This window comes from Streptopelia decaocto (genome assembly GCF_964273445.1).
Source record: "Streptopelia decaocto genome assembly, chromosome: 2".
Taxonomy (NCBI): domain Eukaryota; kingdom Metazoa; phylum Chordata; class Aves; order Columbiformes; family Columbidae; genus Streptopelia; species Streptopelia decaocto.
This window is the reverse complement of record NC_138655.1, coordinates 87,662,452-87,684,113: the sequence shown is the minus strand read 5'-3', so window position 1 is coordinate 87,684,113 and position 21,662 is coordinate 87,662,452. Positions and strand designations below refer to the sequence as shown.

The 21,662-nt window shown below is 40.8% G+C and overlaps 1 protein-coding gene across 1 annotated transcript; it reads right to left on the bottom strand.

Annotated features, from left to right (window-relative positions):
- Nucleotides 1-635: 635 nt before the first annotated feature.
- LOC309435836 (uncharacterized protein) lies at nucleotides 636-20,988 on the bottom strand. Its single transcript, XM_082044578.1, has 16 exons — nucleotides 20,803-20,988; nucleotides 20,619-20,698; nucleotides 18,269-18,374; nucleotides 17,646-17,823; nucleotides 16,420-16,557; nucleotides 15,252-15,369; nucleotides 14,874-15,016; nucleotides 12,637-12,804; nucleotides 11,229-11,628; nucleotides 9,431-9,619; nucleotides 7,689-7,864; nucleotides 5,562-5,699; nucleotides 4,593-4,710; nucleotides 3,862-4,004; nucleotides 2,951-3,118; nucleotides 636-2,240 (listed from the first exon to the last, which is right to left on the bottom strand). The coding sequence occupies exons 4-16, from the start codon at nucleotides 17,811-17,813 to the stop codon at nucleotides 1,839-1,841; spliced, it is 2,469 nt and encodes an 822-aa protein (XP_081900704.1). The 5' UTR covers nucleotides 17,814-17,823; nucleotides 18,269-18,374; nucleotides 20,619-20,698; nucleotides 20,803-20,988; the 3' UTR covers nucleotides 636-1,838.
- Nucleotides 20,989-21,662: the final 674 nt, after the last annotated feature.

Genomic DNA, 21,662 nt, shown 5'->3' with positions numbered 1-21,662 from the left:
ACTGAGTTTAAGCATATAAAGATAAGGATGTAATTACAACAGAGTTTTTGAACCTCACATAGTCAAAACCCATCTATGGCAGCAGCAGCTTTATTTGCTAAAAGGCTGAAGATGAAGGCCCAGAAACCCAGAACTCAGGCAGTGTCAAACCACTCCAAACTTTTACGTTAGTTTTGTGCTAATATTTTTCTCACTTATTTGCAAAGCATTGTTTTTTTCAAAGCATTCAGCACAGAAAGGGTTACATTCACATCTTCACTCTGCAATACAGGCTCTCCTGTACAAATTTACCGGAGCCTTCGCAACTGCGGTATTGCTAACACACAGAACATGGTTACTAATGTGCCGACCAAGTGCTTGCATCATTTCATATAAACCGTTCCTCTCTCCCCTCAGGTGAGAGCAGCTGGGGTGACTGCACTTACAGGGGAAGCTGGTGGTTGACACAATCATTTCTTCTACCGAGTAATTTGTTTTTCAGTGTTTTCACCTACTCCGAACAGGCCAAGGCCTTCATACAGCTGATCACACCTGCTGCACCAGTGGTTGTCTTTGGAGCTAGCCTTGAGGTAGACAGTTATTTTTGCACTCTGAAATACTAAACTGTATACGGAAATTTCCATTCTGAACACAAGTTTAAGGAAAATACTTTTAGTTGTTGCTTAATGACAGAATTAATATACAGTTTGCAATTACAGAAAGTGTTGTGCCCCCCTTAGAACTGAGGTTGTGCAGGTAAACATTACAGTACCCAAGATATACATGATCCAAGAAAATATCCTCCAGAAATAAACACAGCATGCTAACAGTATGTAATTACAGTGGCTCACAGGTGTAAGGCTGTTGTACAGTACAAAAGGTTTGTGTATAAAGAGGTAGTGGAAGTCAGCTCAATAAACACTGAATCATTTTACATAAAGAGACACATCAGATATTTATTGCAGATTCTAAACAGTCATCCTCTGGGAAACTGAAGTAACTTTAAGGATCACATAGGTTCTGGCCAGAATCTAATGTCATACTGAAAGTTTCTGAACTTGCAGAAGCACCCCTGAGCTTCAGGCACCTAAAACCTCTCAGTCTTGACACATTTTCATGTTTTCAATAACTAAAATGGCACCAGACTATACAATTTAAAAATCCTCTTTAAACATGTCACCTAACGTTGTTTTTAATATCTTCGCCTCCTCTTCATTCAAAGCTGTATTGCAAGTTTTCTGACTAATGACTGGAAGGGGTTACTTTTATTTAAATAGCTTAATCCTTTCTCTATTAATAGATGTCTCTAAACAAATGTTATCTGGCCTTCTATTTCACGACAGAACTGGGTAAACTCAGCTGTTCAGGAACATGCCTGTGGTGGCTAGAAATATTTTATTAAGATATCTTTGAAAAGCAAGACTTTAGGAGAAGAATAGCTTTGCAAGAACATCCTAGTATCCATGCATAAGGAATGACCAGATGATTATAAATTATTACAAGAGGGGGCTGTCAACACAGAGAAACCCATTAAAGTATACATGAAGGATGATCCTGTTGTTTAAAAGACAAAAGTTTCTTCCAAGAGTATTTCTATTCCTAGTCCAATTTCAAAAGATTTCTTCTCTCCACAGTTAAGATTTTCCTATTTATTCAAGATTGTTTCAATCTCAAGAAAGAAAAATAAATTACTCCTCAGTTTCTCTGGGATTGTTTCAATGGTAAAGGCAGAATCTCAGCCAAAGTTACGAGGAACTCAAGACCAGAGCACTAACTTTCTACATCAAAATCCAACTCACTCAGGAGCAAAGATTTCACTGGCTACAGTAGGAACTGCTCTGCAAATGCCAAGTTCTCTTTCATGGCGAAGCATATTTGCCGAAGAACAGTATGCTTTGCGTTGGGTTGTGACGAATAAAGAAAAGGAAAGGATGGTCAGCATTGAAATCCTCTTCGATCACCATGCAGAGCATAGCAATGCCAGCAGTGGCAGCTGCAGCTTCCGTGCCTTCCTCATTCACTTCTACAAAAGCCTTGTGGACAATTTTAGAGAGGAAGAGGTCATGTGCCCCTGACATTCCCGACAAGTCAGCCTTGCCACTGTCAAATACATCCAACAAGCCCATAGCAGCTAAATCTGATTTAAGGTCATAGCTTTCTTCTAGCTTAAACTTTGGCAAATGCACATGAACATCAGTGGAATACAGATGCTCTGCACATGTCCATTCCTGGAGCTTCTCTAAAGTGAGCTGCTTCTCCAGCTAGAATTAAAAAGACAGAGATCATTACATATCACCAGTGTAGAAGTATTTCATTTTCAGTAACATTTACAAGGCTTTACAAAGTATTATACAACTCTAAATCAACTATACAAAAATAACCATACCCAAATGCTATTAAGTGGAGTCAGTGCATTTTTTACTATACAAAGTAATGCAGACATTTGCTTCTTGCTGCAATGTACAGAACGGAAAAACACACACTGATGGCAACTAAACCAAGTAATTCTTACTGTTTTATCTAACTAAATGGAGTTACATAATTTTAAAAAGTAACAAAAATAATCATCAGAGACCTCAGAGAAGCTCATGTGTTCCTGGTCATTTAATGGAAAACAGTCTCACTGAGTCTAAGAAAATAAAGACTTTGAGAGGTAATTAAAGAAAAGTTCTGTCATTTAAAAAGACAAAAAAAAAAAAAAGCAAGTTTATTCTCATAGTTAATTTTGATTTTGCCACTTCCCTCATGGTTCAGTTCAGCAAGCCAAAGGACACGGGAACACAAGCTACAAAACCAGAACACAACTCTTCTTTCTGATGCAGCACGTGCACCTATTCTTTACTGCAGTGCTAGTAGAGTATGGCCTAAAAAAATAGGCTTGACAGAGACTGTCTGAGAACATGAGTTCATTAAGGCTACAATTTTGAGTGGCTGGACTTATCCATTAAATAACTGCATTAGCTTAGATTACCTTTTGCAGTCCAGTGGAGTCATCTTCAATGTCATCAGGTAACAGGATGATCATACTAAGTTCTCTTCCCTCATAAGGCAGCTCTAAAACACGGATCTTCGCTTCAGGGATATACCCAAAATGAAATTTCTTTTTCTGATACATCATTTTCACCATCTTGCTTTCATTCTGGATGGATAAAAGGCACCAAATGTAACAATCAAGCAAACACTAATTTAAAAAAACTGATGGAAAACAAGTAAGTTAAAAATTGCTTTCATGCCAAAACTCTTCTGCCATCATATCAGGTGATTATAAAACTGCCTTTGTCAGACTCCTGACTGCCTGTTTAGCAACAGTTTAATCTGAAGACATAATGAGTTTGTATTATACTCATTTCTTCTTTGGCTTCTATAGCACAGGCCTCGCAGAAACAGAAACAATTCCTTCAAGTTGTTCTACCTTTATATTGTGCTAGCCCCAAAAATTACACCATGAGAAGTCAACAAAGATCAGCTCTGTTCAGCATAAAGCAGATGGCCATATACAGTATCTCGTACAGCTGTTACAAGCAGAATGTAGAACAAGGAAATGGGGCTTAACCAAAATGTGGCTTAACCATTTTAATACTGCTCACCTAGCATCACCAATAGGCACAGTTCACAGCAGTGGAAGCTGTGAGCAGACAAACTCTGCTGAGAACAGGCAGGGTCCTAATCTATATGTGAGAATTTTCTCTGATAGTGTTGCAGTAAGTGAGACAACAAATGGCTGAATACAGAAAAATACTAAAATCCATAAAAAACTCTTTTGTGTGAACTTAAAACATTATCATTCTTATTATTTTATCTGTAAGCAAAGCTTCGCTTTAATACCTATATTGTTTGACCTCTCTTTTTTAGATATATACTACCGAGATGTATCTGTATTACCTTATTTAACCGAAATGGCATGTCAGTGGTGTTGGCTTCTGTAAATTTCTCTGCCCAGTTCCCTTTGAAATAAATAGCATTCACCAGTACAAGCCTTGTCATGTTATCAACTGAGCCTTCAGATAGCAGATTAGGGATTTTACCTTCAGAGGGGGCAGAAAAAAAGAAGTCACAACAAAATCTTGTAATAAGGCAATGTCATATAAAAGAGACATGAAGAAACTGATGCCACAGAAGTGCTACAAATATAAAAACCTTAGTCCATTCCTGTAACAAAGTGTTTGAGTACCTGCCTCTTTGGTTCACCATACTTTTTAATAGTGCATACTACTATAAAACTTTTGATATGTAGTAATTTGATGCAAATGTAATATTTTAGCTTAAACTGTCACGTATGACTCATCATACAAGAACTAAAAAACTCCCACAGTTAGGATTACTGAATTTAGAAATATATATATGATATGGAGTAGGACTGTCTAAAACAAATTCTCCAATTCATTGGTATAAATCTATGTTTAGGCATCTCTTCTGCACTCATTGGCCTGAACACAAGAAAATGGAAATGTAACTGAAGATATGGAACTGTATAAATATCTTGCTTAGGCATTTTCTGGTTTTGTCAATGCATCAATTGAATATCCCAGGGTAAACTTAAACTGTTCTAAATGCAGCAGAAAATAAAGCCTATTCCTGCTCTTGAAGTTACTTCATTAACCAAAGTAGTTTACCTTCAGTTTTTTCCTCTACCCAGTGGTTAATTTCTTTCCTGGCTTCATCAGGAGCCTGAAGAAAATCAACTGCTGCCAAATCAGCTCCATATAATTTCTGAGTATTAGTCAGGAAATCCTAGATTTTGGAGTGATAAGAATAGTTTTCATTGCATGCAGATAAGAAAACATCTCTTTATGTTGTAGCCAAGGGGCATGTCAAACAGATTATCACCTGCTCTGAGGTGAGGCTCTAGCAGTGCACTGCCTGGGGAGTTTCTGGAGTTGGGTTGGTTTCCCCCCGCTTCCCTTTCAGATTAAGCCTCATAGTACATCTGCCACGTATACAGCTGGTGGGGTGCTTACTGCAGGTGTTGCAATATTTACCTGCCACTCTCCTGAAACAGGTTCAAACACAGCTAGGATAAAACAAAACTCTCTGAAAGAGCTGAAGAGGGATAAAAATAGCAACCTCAGTACACACAAAGGTGTAATTTACTGGTGAAGAGTAAGTATCATGTTGCTTAGACATGGTGGGCTTCCCCTCCAAAATAAATAAGCATTTTCAAAAATATTTAAGTGATAGTGGTACTAGACCAACAAAAAGCTGGTTGCAACAACCACAGAGCTGGTTGCATCCTAAAAAGATGATTGCAACAGACAGAGCTGGTTGCATCCTAAAAAGCTGGTTGCAACAGAGTGGGATGTTATGATAGTTACTGTAAACTAAGAATCTAGACAAGTGATTTTTCTCTTGAGCCCAAGAGCAGCAGAACCAAATAAGCAATGAAAAGGATTTGCTATGTAACATCCTTTAGGTGAGATGCACAGATGCCTACATGGAAATGCATATTTATGTATGCACCACTTTTGTCAGCTGCCCAGTGACATTTAGAAATACGCCTAGAAATATTTCTACTTCATAAATACTCAAGTAGCTGCATTTTCCCACCAGGTTCCACAGCACCATCATGATCTGCACCAACATACCGCCAAAAAGCTGTAGGACTTCTCTCCAAAAAGCCGATTGGCGAGCCGTAAGAGATAGGGAGCATTGCTTCTGTTTATATCTGTAGTCAGAGTCTGAAATCTTGAATGAGTATCTTCAACTTCATCAAAATGAAGCGTCTGAAATAAAAAGGTGAACTAGCTGCTGCTAATACTGTCTTTAAAGAACATGCATTATCTATCTATAGGGTGGGTCTGATACAGCAGGTAGGCAGGTTGAAGAAAGAGAAGAGGCTGGAAGCTGCTCAGAGACTTCTATAAACCTCAAAAAATGAACAAAACTGTTTCTTGGTGGTAGGTACACTGCCTGTGTCAGCTGCTTGTATTAAGCTCCTGGTTTCTACGTAGTCACAGCTGAAGCTAGTTGTGTTGTTCATAACCCAGGGTCCTGTCCACATGATATCTGAATGCCTCCCCTCCATGGACCTCTGGGCACAAGGACTCATTCCCAGGTGGGAAGATGAAAAGAGAGATGATGCCATAGAGATACTTTAGGCTTCTTGCTTCTCCCTTTGGCCCAAGGGAACCTGGGGTCTTGCTTTTCAGAACATACAATCAAAACTAACACTGGGCTTATGTGAGCACTCAAGAAAGGTGAGGTCTTAAGAAAACTAAGAAAAATTATCTTTTATGGTTTTATGAAAATATAACTGCTTATATATTTATATAAACTGTATCATCTTGAAAACCAAATGCATCACTGCACTTTCTCTTTCCCAGCACCTGCTTCCCCAGAGGGAAGCCGGCGAGCCAAGGCTTACAGATACAAAAGCAGGAGCTGCCAGACATCACTAACAGGGAAGACTAGACCAAAGCAAGGACGTGTGCTTTAAAACTTAAATCATCTCTGCAGGGAAGACCGCTGTGGAACAGCCCCTGGATTCAAAGGAAAGCCCTTGTTTTCTCTCACTGTGTTTTTGGTCAGGGCTTGCTGCCCACATTAATGCAAGCTGTGTTGTACATACAAATAGCTGAGCAAAAACATCACACAGGCAACTTAAAATAGGATTATGAACACAGAAACGAATTTCTATATGCTTGCAAACAGCCCTTGACAGTTAGCGACCACTGCCTCCTTAATTAGCTATGTTTTCATAAGTAAAGTATTGTGGTACAGGAACATGCATTATTGAAGGTGACTGTGCTGAAACACGTATTTTTCCTTTTGCTTGATTTCTGCTGTCTGTAGATTTATCCTAGGCGGGGCTGTCAGTTTGATTACATGAAATATATGTTCAAAGTCTGTTTGTACAAGTAGTGAGAAAATAATTTTATTGTCTTACTCAGTAAGCCCTGCACCACTCAACAGTGTAAAACAGTTCCTCCTAAAGTCCAGAATACAAAGGTGAAATTATTCATGGGCAAATACAAGATGATGACTGCAATGAGAAGTCTCATACGCCCTTCTGCGCTAGCAGGTATCAGCCTAACAAAGGAGGAAAAATAATAATGACCAAGTCCCTTCCATGCAGGAGGCCTCAGGAGAAACTGGCACACTCCTACCTGACCATTTTTACAATTTATAATGAGGGTTTTTAAAAAATATTCTACCTAAGGCTATGGTAAGAGTAAGCATGTGGGATTAGCTCCTCTGAGGAACCCCAGTGCCCAGCTGTTACTACGATACTGATACTTAAGTAGCATCATCATGTATTATCACAGTGGTTACGCTTTAAATATAAAACTACATATTATTTTTGTGTTTCTTATAAAATACACAGTGTTATCAGTAATAAGCATACCATTTGCAACCTTATATTACAAAGCAGTAGTTCTTTGTCGAAACATCTCATGAAAACTGGTAAGACCTTGCTGCTGGAAACTCCAATTTAAATGGAGACTGATTAATTAAACTAGTTTCCTACTTCAAGAATTAACAAGTGAAATTAAGTGAGAAACAAGGGCCATAGCAAATATGGAAAGAGGGCTCTGGAGCTGGGCAGGCAGAAGGTAACTGCAGAAAAGACCTTAAGGAAGACTCAGTGAGCATGAGAGAAATCTTGTTCTGACCACATAAAAATAACACCCTCCTTCCATTTTCCCTCCTCTAAAACACAACAATTTTTAATGTAAATGAAAAGCAATATATATTTATTTATTTTTACCAACCTTCATCACCTGGGCCTCTGTATTACCTTTGGCCCCTAAAAGGACCATGGCCAGAGCAGCAGAGACACTGACAGGGGAGAAGAAAACATTTCCCGTTGGGTTGGTCTCATTAAACCTTCTGAGCAGATCGAGTGCAAATCTGGTGTTGGCATTACACAGGTTCTCCATGGTTATAGCTGGAAAACAAAAGCCAGGAAAGACTCTGGGAAACACTCTGCAGAAATCTAGTCTAACCTTGTGTGACTCACAAAGACTGGATTAATCTGTTTGCAGCTCGGTGCAGAAACAGGAAGAATTTCATTGTCAGTACATGAAAAAAAAAAAAAGAAAACAGTCACATTGAAAAAGTGGGGTTTTTTTTCCACTTAAATTGTATATCCCAACCTTCCCTATCACACCAACTTTAAAGGCATTATTTTTTAAAATTCCCTGCCTTCTACCTTGAAATGGGAAGGCACGATTGCAAATTAAAGTCTTTCACAGACCCAGCACACTCCAGAGAGCTCAGTGATGCAGCTTTCTCGCAAGTCTTCTACCCGCATCCTGCACAGTGAGCATTCACAGCAGCTGCTGAAGGAGACGTAGACAACTTCCAGCAAGTTGCCCGTCTTCATAGCACAAACCATCCCACAAAAAGGTATCAATCCTGCCAAAGACTGAACTATACACTTACCTTCAGCAGTGCAAATCACCACTATTTTCAGCAGCAGGTCCTGCCAAGAGCAAGTGAGCTATCTGCACACCGCATCCAGGTACAAACACACCCAAGTCCCAACAGGGCTGGGTGGCCTTAAACTCACGGGCAGAGAGCCAGGGGGCTCAGTAGCTCAGGGTGACATACCAAGAAGGCAAGAAGCAAAGCACAGAAAAGACAAAGTTTCAGGGCTTACTCTGTGCAGGCAGAGGTGTGTTTCATTTTGGTGGGATGTTCCCTAGGAGGTACTTGGGGTGAGGTGGGCTGGCAGGTGTGAGAGCTGAGTAAGGTGCAAAAACCTACCCAAAAGTAGTACTGCTAGATGCTGTAAAATCTTCCTGCCCTCCCAGCTCAGATTCCTGCTACTCTTTGCTTGCTTGAAGCAGAACTTCTGCATTTGGCTGTTTCTAGCATGTTTTCTCAAGCAGTTTCATTTTAGACACAGGCATTTCTGCATCTGCCCCCAGCAGCGATGGCAGCAGCCTAGTAATACTGTTCGGTACAAGTGCTGTCCAGGCCCAGATATGTGGAGGAATTTGGGTATTTCTAGCATAGCTTGGGTGTTTCTAGCACAGTTCTTCTACAGGAACTGTGAAATAACACTAACTGCTTTCACCAGAATATGAACAAATTCCCTGCGTCTTTGCAGGGAACTTTTATCTAGGTCTATGCTAAAAAAAAAACCCAAACAAAAACCAACCAAAACCCACAAATAAAACCAAAAAACCTCCCAACCCCTACACACAACGCCCCCCCCCCCCAACAAACACACACTAAAGTGTACTTTCACTTTCATTTACTTACCCCACCCCACTGTGCAAGCGTTTCACTGGAATCGGCCGTTTTACAGCCCCCACCCCAAGGCTGCCCCAGAGCCGCCCTGCAGACCCCGCCGCGGGGGACAGGACAGGACGAGGGGAAGAAAAAATTCCGCTTTTTGCCCCGTTACCCCCCTATTCCTCTACAAATCACCCGCGGGCACAGGTCCCCACAACTCTCTCCCGCCCTGCGGAGCGCCGGCACAGCCGAGAGCCGCTTCCCTGCCTACCTGGCCGGAGAGGGGCTGCGGGAACCGCCGATCCCCGCCGCACCGGGACGGGGCGATGGGCGGGCGGCCGCGCCCGCAGCGGGGAAGGCCCGGATTGCCCCGCCAAGGGGAGGAGAGAGCCACAGGAGCGTGATTTAATAAAACAAACAAACAAACAAACAAACAGACAGACAAAACTAACACACCCTCCTGCACAAGCGGTACAACGTTGGGTCGCTTTTTTGCTCCGTGGAACAAGCTCACGGGGCCCACCCAGGGTAGCGCGTCTCCATCTTCCCATCGTGCTGCTCTATTTACGCTCAACGTCTAGGGCACAGTCATCTTTACTTTTTTTTTTCTCTTTTATTTTTCTTCTTTTTATATATATATATATTATTAATGTAAAGAAAATAACAGCATAGAAAGTTCTCTTTGGTTTAACCCCATGTTTTTTCTCCATCAGTCCATCACCAGGATCACACCCCACGCATCCTGCCTGTTCCGGCTTTGTGTGCAGAGCACTGGCTCTTTAACTGGAATTAAAGGTGACTAACCTGGTGGGTGGGTTTCCCCTCCCCCTCATATAATGCTTTTATTTTCTTCACTTGAGACAGCTGAGTTGCTATGCACAGAGTTAAGCCCTGCACAATCTGGCACCATTTGGATGATGATCACTGAACCTTGATTTGGATTGGTGCACAAAAACAGAGTCCTGCCCAAAACCAAATGCTTGGCTCAGCACCCCTTTGCTGTAAAGGCTCTTTGCTACAAAACCTCAAACTTCATGGCAACACAAGTAAGCACCACAGCTTTGCAGTATTCAGAAAAATCTCATGTCGAACAGTGAATTACAAACAAGCTACAGAGAAGGTGGTTGTACTCTGTCAAAGCAAAAAAGTTGTTATCTTCATACTACAGATAAAAATATACATAATTTATGGTTGAAAAAGAGAAGCAGAGGCCCACAGCATATACAGTTCTTTTATTATTTCAGGAACAGAAACAGCAAAACAAACCACTGTAATCAGAAAGCTATTTCAGCTGTGTCTTTGGTATTATACAGTTAAACTGTTTCAGAAACTATGAATAGGAAAAATACAATAGCAAAAACTTAAAGCTTCGTCATTTAAATATTCCATAGGTACCATATGCTTTTTCATTACATTATTTGTTAAAAGACTAATAAGGTAGGTGATGGGTAATAAAATCAGGTGATCCTCACCACCTGAATACCATACAAGGATATTTGGTATGAAGACGTACTTTTATTCCCATTTTTGCCTAAGTGCTTGTCCAGTTGTTATCCAAAAAATACTGTCTAGTCAGGATGCTTAGCAACACTTGGAACAGGCTGACAAAGCCTCCTTTCATCTCTAGGGAATGTTATTAAGACATTAAATAGATGAGCCTGGAAGAACAAAAAAGGTAACTAAAGATGTACTCCACTCTTATCAGAAACAAAACTAAATTCTTCCTTTCCTCTGAGACATCACTGCCTGACTTGCTGGCTGGTGGCCACAAAAAGTGACGTGCAATGCAGACTACAAGGACAGATAAAGCATTCACTGAAGAAGTGGGATGTTTCTTTTGCCAGCAAGAACTCAGAGAGCTCTGCACTAAGGTGCACAGGGCAACACAGTTGTAAATGGCTGTGTGTAAGTGGTTCTGTTATTCTATTCAAGCCTGGGATGAAGGCCATAGAAGTGGATTCAGGCACAGTTGAAAGAGACAATTAGTGCAAAAAGAGTAGCCCTATTCTAAAGAAACAGAATGTTATCGTGTAATGGCGGCTCTTCTGCCGAGACATCTCCTTTTTAGGGAGAGCAAAATCTGCCACAGAACAAAATGCTGGAAGTTTTGTTGTGCCGGATGAAGAAGAGGAAGGGATGATCAGCTATGAAATCTGGAACGATCATTGCACAGCGCAGCATCATCACCCCTGCTGTGGCAGCTGCTGCTTCAGTGCCTTCTTCATTGACTTCCACAAAGGTCTTGTGAACCACTTCAGAGAGCACCAGCTCTTTGCCAGCTGAGATTCCCGAGAAGTCTGCCTTCTCTAAGTCAAACGCATCAGGCATTCCCATGCTGCTCAGAAGGGGTTTCAGATCATAGTCTTCTTCCAGTTTAAATCTGGGTAAAGACACCCTCACCTCTGTACAGTCCATCATTTCAGGATTGATCCAATCTATCAGCCTCTCATATGTAAGTTCTCTTTCGAGCTGAAGAAAAACCAAAAGTTACATAATGAAAATGAAAAGAAAGTCAGTTTCACATAGCCAAAAGTGGCAATTATTGTGTTTGTCTACATAGTGCATAATATGTATATTTTTTTCCAGTATTTAGTGTCTCAAGCCAAAAGTACAAGTTATACTTCTCACTAGAGAATATAGCCCCAGCCAAGATCAATCCTACATGCTTTTAGGTAGGTACAATAAAGATCAGTTCCACATAAAGTTTACTTGTTTACTTTTATAAAACGTTAGATTGATTTGGGTTTTTTGGTGGTAGTGGTGTTTTGCTTGTTTTTTGAGTTTTTTTGCTGTTGTTGTTGCGGTGCTGCTTTGAGTTTGTGTTTTGGGGTTTGTTTTTTTGTTTGTTTTGTTTTTCAAATGGGAAGCAAAGACAGATAAGACCTGATATGAAAAGGTCCCAAAGGATCTGATCCCAGTTCTTCGGTCTTTTAACCACAGGATCCTCTTTCAGGTTGACAGGCTGATGAAAAAATCTGCTCACAATGCCCTTTGCAGTCAGTGTTAGAAAGCCCTACAAATAAATTCCTTGTCCAGAACACAAAATAGCCAAAACTTGTATAATATGTCCATAACAGAAGAGATCCTACACTTTCCTGTGAGCCTGTTTGCAGGTGGTGGACCAGAGAAAATCTGCCAGCTGTTGAGAACAGACCTCCTAGGAGTTCCCCAGATCCTCTTTCACTGTAGATAATGCTCACCATGCTATGCCTTTACCATAACCACAGCTAAACTCTGCTTCTGAGGAGGGTCAGGTCATCTTCCAGAGCCTCTGGCCGAGGGGCAGCACACAGCTTGACCAGTAGTGGCACAAGGCATGCCAACCAGTTTTTGGGCTGGGAGATGTGGGACATTTCAGCAGGTGTTGAGTACCAATGACATAACAGCTTTTGAATTGAACTGCAGGTCTATAAGCAGTATCAAACTCCCTTCCCTGGAAGGATACAGGCTGTCTTTGCATTTAGCTCAACAACTTACTCTTTCCAAGCCAGTGGATCCATCCTGGATTGTATCAGGGAGCAGAATGATCATGCTGAGTTCATTACCGACATAAGGGAGCTCAAGGATTTTGGTCTGGAAGTCCCCAATATAGGTCATGTTAAATCTATCCTTCATGAACATCATCTGCACAGGTTTGGTCTCGTTCTAAAAATGAAGAGGTGTCAATAGTTAGTACTGAGCTAACATGCTGGTCTCAAAATACAAAGCAGGCATTCAGTTACCTGGAACTTTTTAGAATTTGATGAAGAGAACTAAGCACATAACAGAGTACAGCCCCACCACTGTCTCTTAAAAAGAAAGAATTTAAGAAGTAAGAGTCCCTGAGATTAAATTTTTAATTACTAATATGGAAATGTCTGTGAAGTTTCCTTTAAGGCAAAGAGGCAAGGACAAATACTTGCTCACTTAAGAACTAGTGACAAGTACTAAACAGAGCTGGTAGGAAGCAGGGCTTGTGTTCCTTGCTTTAAATGAATACAAAGTAATTTCAATTTAGATATTTTCATTTTTAGTCCATGTAGCCCTAAGTGATACAACAAAAAGTAATTAAAATATTTTAAAATTATAAAGGCATTGATGTGCTGGAGAGAGTGCTGAGAAGGGCAAGGAAGCTAGTGGGGAGCCTGGAGCACAAGTCTGATGAGGAGCAGCTGGGGGAACTGGAGCTGTTTAGCCTGCAGAAAAGGAAGCTGAGGAGAGACCTGATCGCTGTCTACAACTACCTGAAAGGAGGTTGTAGCATGGAGCGGGTTGGTGTCTTCTCCCAAGAAGCAAGTGACAGGATGAGAGGAAATGGCCTCAAGTTGCGCCAAGGGAGGCTTAGACTGGATATTAGGAAAAAATTCTACACAGAAAGGGTTGACAGGTATTGGAACAGGCTGCCCAGGGAAGTGGTGGAGTCACCATCCCTGGAGGGGTCTAAAAGACAGGTAGATGTGGTGCTCATGGTTTTGAGATGAACTTGGAACAGCTGGACTCGACCTTAAAGGTCTTTTCCAAGTAAAATATTCTGTGATTCTATAAAAATGCCAAGAAGCTGAGCATATTATTCTGAATTCCTAGAAGTCACATGGATAGTAAGGAGGGGAAAGGTTTTTCTTCTAAGTTTTCTTCTCTGCTATTTCCTTCCATTTTCACATGGAGTAGGAGCTACTATTGTTTACATCATTACTTTCCTCCTTTTCACTTAAGAGTTTCATTCCTTTCTCCTTTATCTTCATGAGATAATGATGATGCAAGCAGTTTTTTGTTTTTCAGGTAAAGCCCATTGAAACAATGCCCACAGGATACAGCAGAAATTATTTTGCAGCACCAATGACACATGTAAAGGATGGAGAAGCAAAAAAAAAAGGCCATAGAGCATATGAAAATCATTCAGTGAGTCACAAGTGCAAGACTCACAGAAATAATGTTACAGGATGCTGGAAAGGCTCCTGGGATGTTAATGTAACTCATTGCTACTGGACAGATTGTAAAATAACTAGCTTAAAAACTTCAGTTTACACCTTGGATTTCCAGTTGCTCATTTGAGCCTACTCATAGACTTCTACAGCTTACCAGTGGCTAAGCATTAGTAGGATAAAAGTACAAACTTAAACTGTTCAGTTTTACAGGGCAGTTGTTTACATATCTAAAAGCAAGTTCCTGGGTGAGCCAAGGCAGCATTTCCCAACCTTACATCTTGCAACTTTCTCTAATAGTTACCTGGATCCCAAAGACTCTGATCTTAAAATAATAATTGATTGAAGAAGACTTACATTCAGAAGTTTCTTCACATGTAGAAGTGCTCTTTTCAGCCTAAAACCTAAAGGAACCTTTCTATCTATACCAGTTCCATGCTAAAATCATCAAGTTCACTGACTGCTGTGAAATTGCTCACAACTCTCAGCCTGACAGCTTCACTCAACTGCTTTCTTCTCAGTTCTAAGTTCTGTAACTTTGTAGAGGGCTACCTCTCTCAAACAAGAAAGGTAAAGGAAAAAAGAATGAAAGAAATACTTGTTATATTAAAGTTTCTAGCAATTATGTGTAACTTAGCAGAAACTAAACAAAGAGAGTGTCCATATTAAAGGGAAGAGGTATAAGGAATTTCATCCAGGCTATCCAAGGTGATTTTGCTTGAATGACTTTTTTTTTCTTTCAGAGTTAAATATATTCATTTTTTTGAGTACTTTAGAGTAACAATGTCTTGTCAGTGTTTTAGCACATCATACCTTGTTAATTTGAAATGGCCTTTCTGCTGTTCTCTCTTTGTTGAACTGCTTTTCCCAGTTGCCTTTGAAGTAGATGGCATTCACCAACACAAGTCTGGTCAGTGAATCAAGAATCCCCTCCACCAACAGGTTCTGAATTTTACCTTTATGATACATAGAAAAAAAGCATTTTTTAACAGCTTGACATCTAATTATTATCTAATATAGTATCTACTCTGTAATTAATACACAATAGATAAGAGAATTATATACCAAACACAGCAAGAGCTCAATGTTTGGGTTTATTTTTTTTAATTCACAGTACTATATCTTGAAATAGCTGTTTACCCAAGCCCTGTCTGCCATTAAATACAACAGGGCATTCTGCAAAGCACTCACCTTCGGTCTTTTCCTCTACCCAGCCATTTATTTGTTTTCTGGAATCCTCCCAAGCATGTTTGAAGTCAGTCTGTTCTAGTCCAGCACGGTAGAATTTCTCACTCGACTCTATAAATGACTAATATGGACATTCAGAACAGGTTTGCAACAATATATTTTACTCCCATTCAGCCACAGATGATTCTTAAATATACGGAGAAAATCTGCCCACTTTCCTCCCCCAGCTTCATATAGAACCATTAAAGTTTTGTCTGATGCACTCCTGTTAGGTTTCATACCACCTATTTGGACTAGAAATTGTCCACTGATCATTATTAAGTCAAATGGCTTGACTATGCTAGAAAGGTCTACATAAGTTATTTGAGATATGATGTAGCTAGTTGGGGGTTCTTCAGTGAGAGACCACATGATTTTGTAAGCTTCTCACTACAAAAATTTCATTGTTAAGCCTCACAGACTAAGAGAAAGCTTTTAGTTCAGAGAGGAAATTGATTTTTCTCAGAGAGGAAAACAGATACCTTATCTTTGATTTAATATAGTTAGAACTTTATTACATAGATGCAAAATTTTGGAGTACAATCCATGTCATTTTTATCTACCAGACAAATGGAACACCAGCATTATTCATAAGAAGAATCACTGTAAATCACTCCTGGGGATGGTGGCCTTACATCATCTTGCTTCTAGAGAAGAATCTAAAGGAACGTGTATAACACAAAATCTATTATCTTTATTTAGATCTTCTGATAAGGGAAATCTTAAAAGTCACATACTCCTCTCAGTATGTTCTCTGGATGACTTACATAACAGAAAAACTACAAAATACTGCCCATGCTGAAGAGCAATATTATTTTTTTTATCAAGGGAAAAGAGATATGTCAACCATTTCTACCACAGCCAAAAATATGAATGGATCATGGAACCCTGCAGATTTAGAGTCTGATAGATTTTACAGTGCTTTGCACCAGTTGTGTATTCAGGTCACAAACTACCTAAAAGGAGCTCCTCCACTGAGCTCAGATACCAAGCTTTGGCACAATCTGTCACATTGGTAGGTCTCAGGCTAGAAAATTTGGAAATTAAGACCCAAAGCCTGCCTTTGACCTCCAAAGGAGACAGGTAGCAAGTACATTATACTAAAAATGCCACAAATCTAATGGTTGCTTACCGAGAGAAATTCAAATGTCTTTTCTCCATAAAGTCGGTTAGCAGTTCTCAGTATATATTTGGTGTTTGAATCATTAATTTCAGAAAGAAGTGACTGATACTCATTGTGAGCATCCTCGGCTTTGTTCAGAGAAAGTACCTGTAGAAAGACAAACAACCTCAGCAGAGTCCTTGCCTTGTCTAAAGACACTTGCTTCAGCACAGTTGTTTTTTTAATGACTTCTGGGTTTAAAAACTGTGACTTGATGCCTCCCACCTGAGGCTTATCATGCAAGTCACGTATGACGCGGCCAGCCAGACATTGTAGGTTATGATTGTATGATTCTAATAAATTAGGAAGCAGAAGAGTCAGCAGTATTTAGTTTTCTTCACTCAAGCCAAGCATTAGAGGACTGCAGAATGGTTGAGGTTAGAAGGGACCTCTGGAGGTCACCTGGTACAATGACCCTGCTCAAACAGGGCCATCTACAGCTGGTAGCCCAGGCCTATGTCCAAACAGCTTTTTAATATCTCCAAGAACGGCAATAATAGAATATGATACGGTATACATAATAAAATACAATAAAATATAACATAAATTTAATATAATTTTGGAAAAACTTTTATAGATTTAAATGAAAGCAAAACATGCATTTATGCTCCTCTTCCACTTTGCAAAAGAGGCAAACATAATAACAAAAATGACTGACTACACATTTAATACTGCCAATTGCATACGCAAGAAATATGCCAAATGCTACTTGCCACCTGAGCAAGTTTATAAAAAATTAAACCAAGGTGGAGCTACCATTTTGACATGTATACAGGATGGATTTTACTAATTTTTTTAAAGTGTGCTTCGCTGCATCTTCAAAACATGCATAGTCTGATATTAAGCCCCAAAAAAATACTACAAGAAAGTATTTTATCCAAATACAAGCCTACAAAAAAAAATCTGAGGTACCTCTTAATGTCATACTAAAGGAAGATCTCAATCTCAAAAAAAAAACCCCAACAAAACCACAAAAAAAACCTACAGAACAAAACCCAGGAACCACTTAATTTCATGCTGAAGGAAGCTTCCCCTATAACAACAGTTACTGCTTACATACTGCTTTCTTCAAAAGAAGACCTCTGACCTCCGAGACCAGAATGGGAATAATAGTTTAGCATAATTGCAGGTCACAGACAGATTTGTTGTTCATGTGGTCTCATCAAATTCCATACACTAAGTTTATTTAGACATACCTTTGCTATTTGGGCTTTGGTGTTACTTTTTGAACCCAGCAAAATCATAGACAAAGCAGAAGAAATACTGAAAGGAGAAAAGAATAGATTCTGCCTGCTTTTGTTCTCACACAGCTTTCTTAAGAGGTCAACTGCAAAAGTAGTATTTGCTGCACAGAGGTTATCCATGGTTCAGAGCCTGGGAGATAAAAAATAAAACAAGAACAGCTCAAATTGATTAGAATACAAATTGATAAGTTATTTCTGTCTTTTACATTTCCCAGCATAAACTATGCAGCAAATGTTATAATTAGGCTGGAAAATTATGAACTCTGAAAAACTCATTTGGAGTAACAAGCACCTTAAATCCCATACTATGCACTTGAGTTATTTTAGGGATATATTGTTTGATTTTTCAATCCCATACCTGTATCAGAGAGCAATTCCCACTGGTGTCATTAGACTCCTCACTGGGTAAATAATATTACATCTTTTGAGGTGGTCATATACAAAAGTATTTTGTTTAGGATTTATTAAAACAAGTCTCTTTTGACTTCACAAAGACAATTATTTGCCTTCATAGGAATACGAGAGTATGTTAGAGAATAGTTAGGCATGAGAATGCCAGAGTTATAAAGTCTTACCTTCTCTAAGTCTATAAATCTTCAGTATTACCTTCAGCTTGTATGTGTGTACGCTGTGTCTTAACCCTAACAGCCAGTCTGGTAGAAGTCAGCAGAATTACTTGACCTACAAGATTAAAAAGAGAAGAAAAAAAAGTTATTTGGTCAGCATGACAGATTACTGTAATTTCCTGCTGTAGTACAAAGAGAAAAATCAAAGTCCATTTCAATTCCATTTTATTGCCTACAACACGGAAACACACTCAAAAAAAACCCAACCAAAACCTGCTTATAGATAACTATGGTACACACACTTCAACACGTCTAAGGATGCCAGTCATACTCTACGTACATCAGCTGTGTAGGTAGTTAACTAACCTGAGATTTTGTCCACACACCCACAAAAGGAGCAATGAATACTACAATGCTGAGTTCACTACAGATAAGTATCACCAGGCATTGTAAGATATCCACTGGTAGTTAAGGTTTCTGTGTTTTGTTATTCCTTTAAGGCAGTGCCTAGTGTTAATGTTGCTACAAAATACAAAACCAACACCCAATTCATATTACTGATTCATTTTCTCAAAAAAAAATACAGGTAAAGAACAAGTTTCTGCATGTATAGTTTTCCATCTAAGTAGCTTTGCAATAAATAGTAGTAACTTTTCTCCTGGTTTTGTTTGTTTCTTTGTTTTTTTGTTTTGGTTTGGTTTTTTTTTGGGGGGGGGGGTTGTGGTTTTGTTTGGTCTTGTTTTGTTCTGTTTTTTTCCAGTTATGGGAGAAAAGTGAGATTTGATGAAAACACTCCTCCAATTCCATCTGAAATGAGTAATTTAACTAAACATACTTCACTGCATAAGTAGGAAGCACTTAGCATTTTCGGTTCATGTTAGTCACAATGAAGACCAGAATTTTCCTACTGTCCAAATATCTGTCAGATTGCTAGCAATAAGGTTTTTTTGCCCTGGAGGTCAAAACGCGCAGTAATGGTAGTAGCAGCAAGCAGTATTATCTAGGAAGTTTTTGCAGGACTTCATGACAGCTCAGGACTTACAGGCACACAATGCACACACTATTTGCCTACCTGAAAAATCAGTGCATTTAGTCAAATTGTGAGTAATATTTCAACAGCTCAGACACAAGAGTAGGAGTTCTATCAGTACAATCATCCACGCTTTCTCTGCAGCTGCGGAACAGCAACATAACTACTGATACCCTTCTCATCAGAGTGGTTTTAGAGATGATACAAAACACTTTAAGGAGCAAAAAAAAGTAGGATACAAGCACGTATTTATCAGTCATTTGCAAACTGCTTGCTGCAAAACGCTCAGTGATCAGAGGGTTTGCCCATTCCTCACTCTGGTCTCCCTGTGGGCTCTGTAGGTCAGTGGTGAGGAGATTTTGGGATGCTCTGACCCTCTGTCTTCCTATCGCTATGAATTTGCAGCATATATCACAGAATCACAAAACATTAGAGATTGGAAGGGACCTCAAAAGATCATTTAGTCCAATCCCCCTGCTAGAGCAGGAACACCCAGATGAGGTTACACAGGAAAGGTGTCCAGGCAGGTTTTTAATGTCTCCAGAGTAGGAGACTCCACAACCCCACTGGGCAGCCTGTTCCAGTGCTCTGTCACCCTTACTGAGAAGAAGTTTCTTCTCAAATTTAAGTGGAACCTCTTGTGTTCCAGTTTGAACCCATTATATCCTCAGTGGTAGACGCCTATGCTTTAGGACAGACTTTACAAGCAGTAAGGCTTGTCTGAACAAACAGGACATCCCAAAGGCTGTATCTAGATTCAACAGTTCATATGTGTCTCCCAACGACTGTTTTTACCCTGGGGGAACCTGGCCAGAGCTGGGCGCAGCTCTTCTCCTGCCTGCAGCTGAAAGAGACGTCCCACCCAAACTAGAGCATGGATTAGCACCCAGTACATGCAGATATCTCCCCACCGAGCCTCAGCTGAGTCACAAGGCGACTTTTTTGAACACAGCCAGAGGAGGAACTCGAGGTGAGGAACATCGGGCGGTGTCCATCTCCACAGAGGAAGCTGCGTCTACAAGCACAGACGTCCTTCTTCCCACTCCCCTGAACCAAAACACCCCTTATGGAAGGAACAAGGCGCCATTTAGGATTTGGAGAGTTGGGAGGGGCGTTAAAACATTCCGCAGGGTAAAACCTCCGACAGCTCCAGGTAATGGCTTCGCACCTCTCCAGGCGCCGGAGACGGGCAGGGAGGACTCCCACCCGCCCCAAGATCAGGCAAAAGAAGCCGAAGGTTTGGCACTCGCCAGGGCGTCGGCTGGGGAGTAGGAAAGGAGCGCAAAGACCCTCCCCCGCCTCCTGACTGGGCTTTGCACCGTGAATCACGTTAAAACTCCACATTTCCGCGGTGCCCCCGTCACTCCTACATACGACAAAGCATTCCATGCACACCACCGCGACTCCAGCTGGCAAGAAGCAGAAAGCACGTCACGAAAGAGGAGGGGGAAACAAAAATAAAAAGCAACGCCGTACAGCCTCTGTTTTTTTCAAACAAACAAACAAAACCCACAAGCGCAGGTTTCCCGTAGAAAACGGCATCTCCCGGAGAGCGGAGCCGCCGCACTCACCGCCCGGGCTCCGCGCTCCCTCTTGCCGGGGCCACGCCGTTCCCCTTCCCTTTCCCCGGAAGCATTGCCGGGCGGGGGAAAGGGCGGGCGCTCGGCCCCGCTGTCAGCCGGGACCCGGGCTCCATCCTCTGGGCACAGTGGTTCCCGGCCGCAGCCGCCAAGGGCCATTGGGGCGTTGCGGCAAAGACCCTTTAGAGCTCCCCTTACTCGCCGCCCCCGCCATGTATCTCCGTGGTCTTCACCTCGCCACAGCCGATGATTTCCCACTCCTGCTTCCCTCTTGTGGCAGAGTTGGGAGAGTACACTACAAGTCCATGAGGGGTCATTATTAATATTATTATTTTTATTAATTATTTTTGAAGCGGAGGTTGTTTGAACGAAAGTGAGGTGTTGCTGTAACCGGAGAGCATACGGGCTTTGGCCCCTCCTCACATGTCTGAGGGTCTGAGTGCAGTAAATAGCCGTCACAGAGGTCTATTTTTTTTTCTGCTCTGTGTGTGTTTATATTGTTGTTGGTTGATTTTGTTTTTTGTTGTTATTTGGTTGGTTTGATTTATTTTTGTTGTTTGTTTCGTGTATGGGGGTTTGTTTGTTTGTGGTTCTTCCGTTTTGTTTTCATCTAGCAGAGTGGCGCGTGATGCCAATGAAGGTGAAATTGGGAGCTGATGAAGACTCAGAGCTGGGATGTGGAAGGAAGGCGAGGGCCACAGGCCTTGGGTAGGGAGGGTCTGCCATGTTTTGTATTGCAAGGACCTAAAGAAGGGCTGAACAGGAGTAGGGTCTAACTGCTGCAGAGTGGGAC

Bases quoted from the DNA above. Each gene is read 5' to 3' on its own strand.
- LOC309435836 (XM_082044578.1), bottom strand. From the start codon at position 17,813: ATGGATAACCTCTGTGCAGCAAATACTACTTTTGCAGTTGACCTCTTA. The intron at 12,805-14,873 runs GTATGATGTGCT...CTTCATTTTTAG, and splicing joins GGCCATTTCAAATTAACAAG to AACGAGACCAAACCTGTGCA. The intron at 9,620-11,228 runs CCTAAAAAGGAG...CCGCTTGTGCAG, and splicing joins CTGTGGCAGATTTTGCTCTC to GAGGGTGTGTTAGTTTTGTC.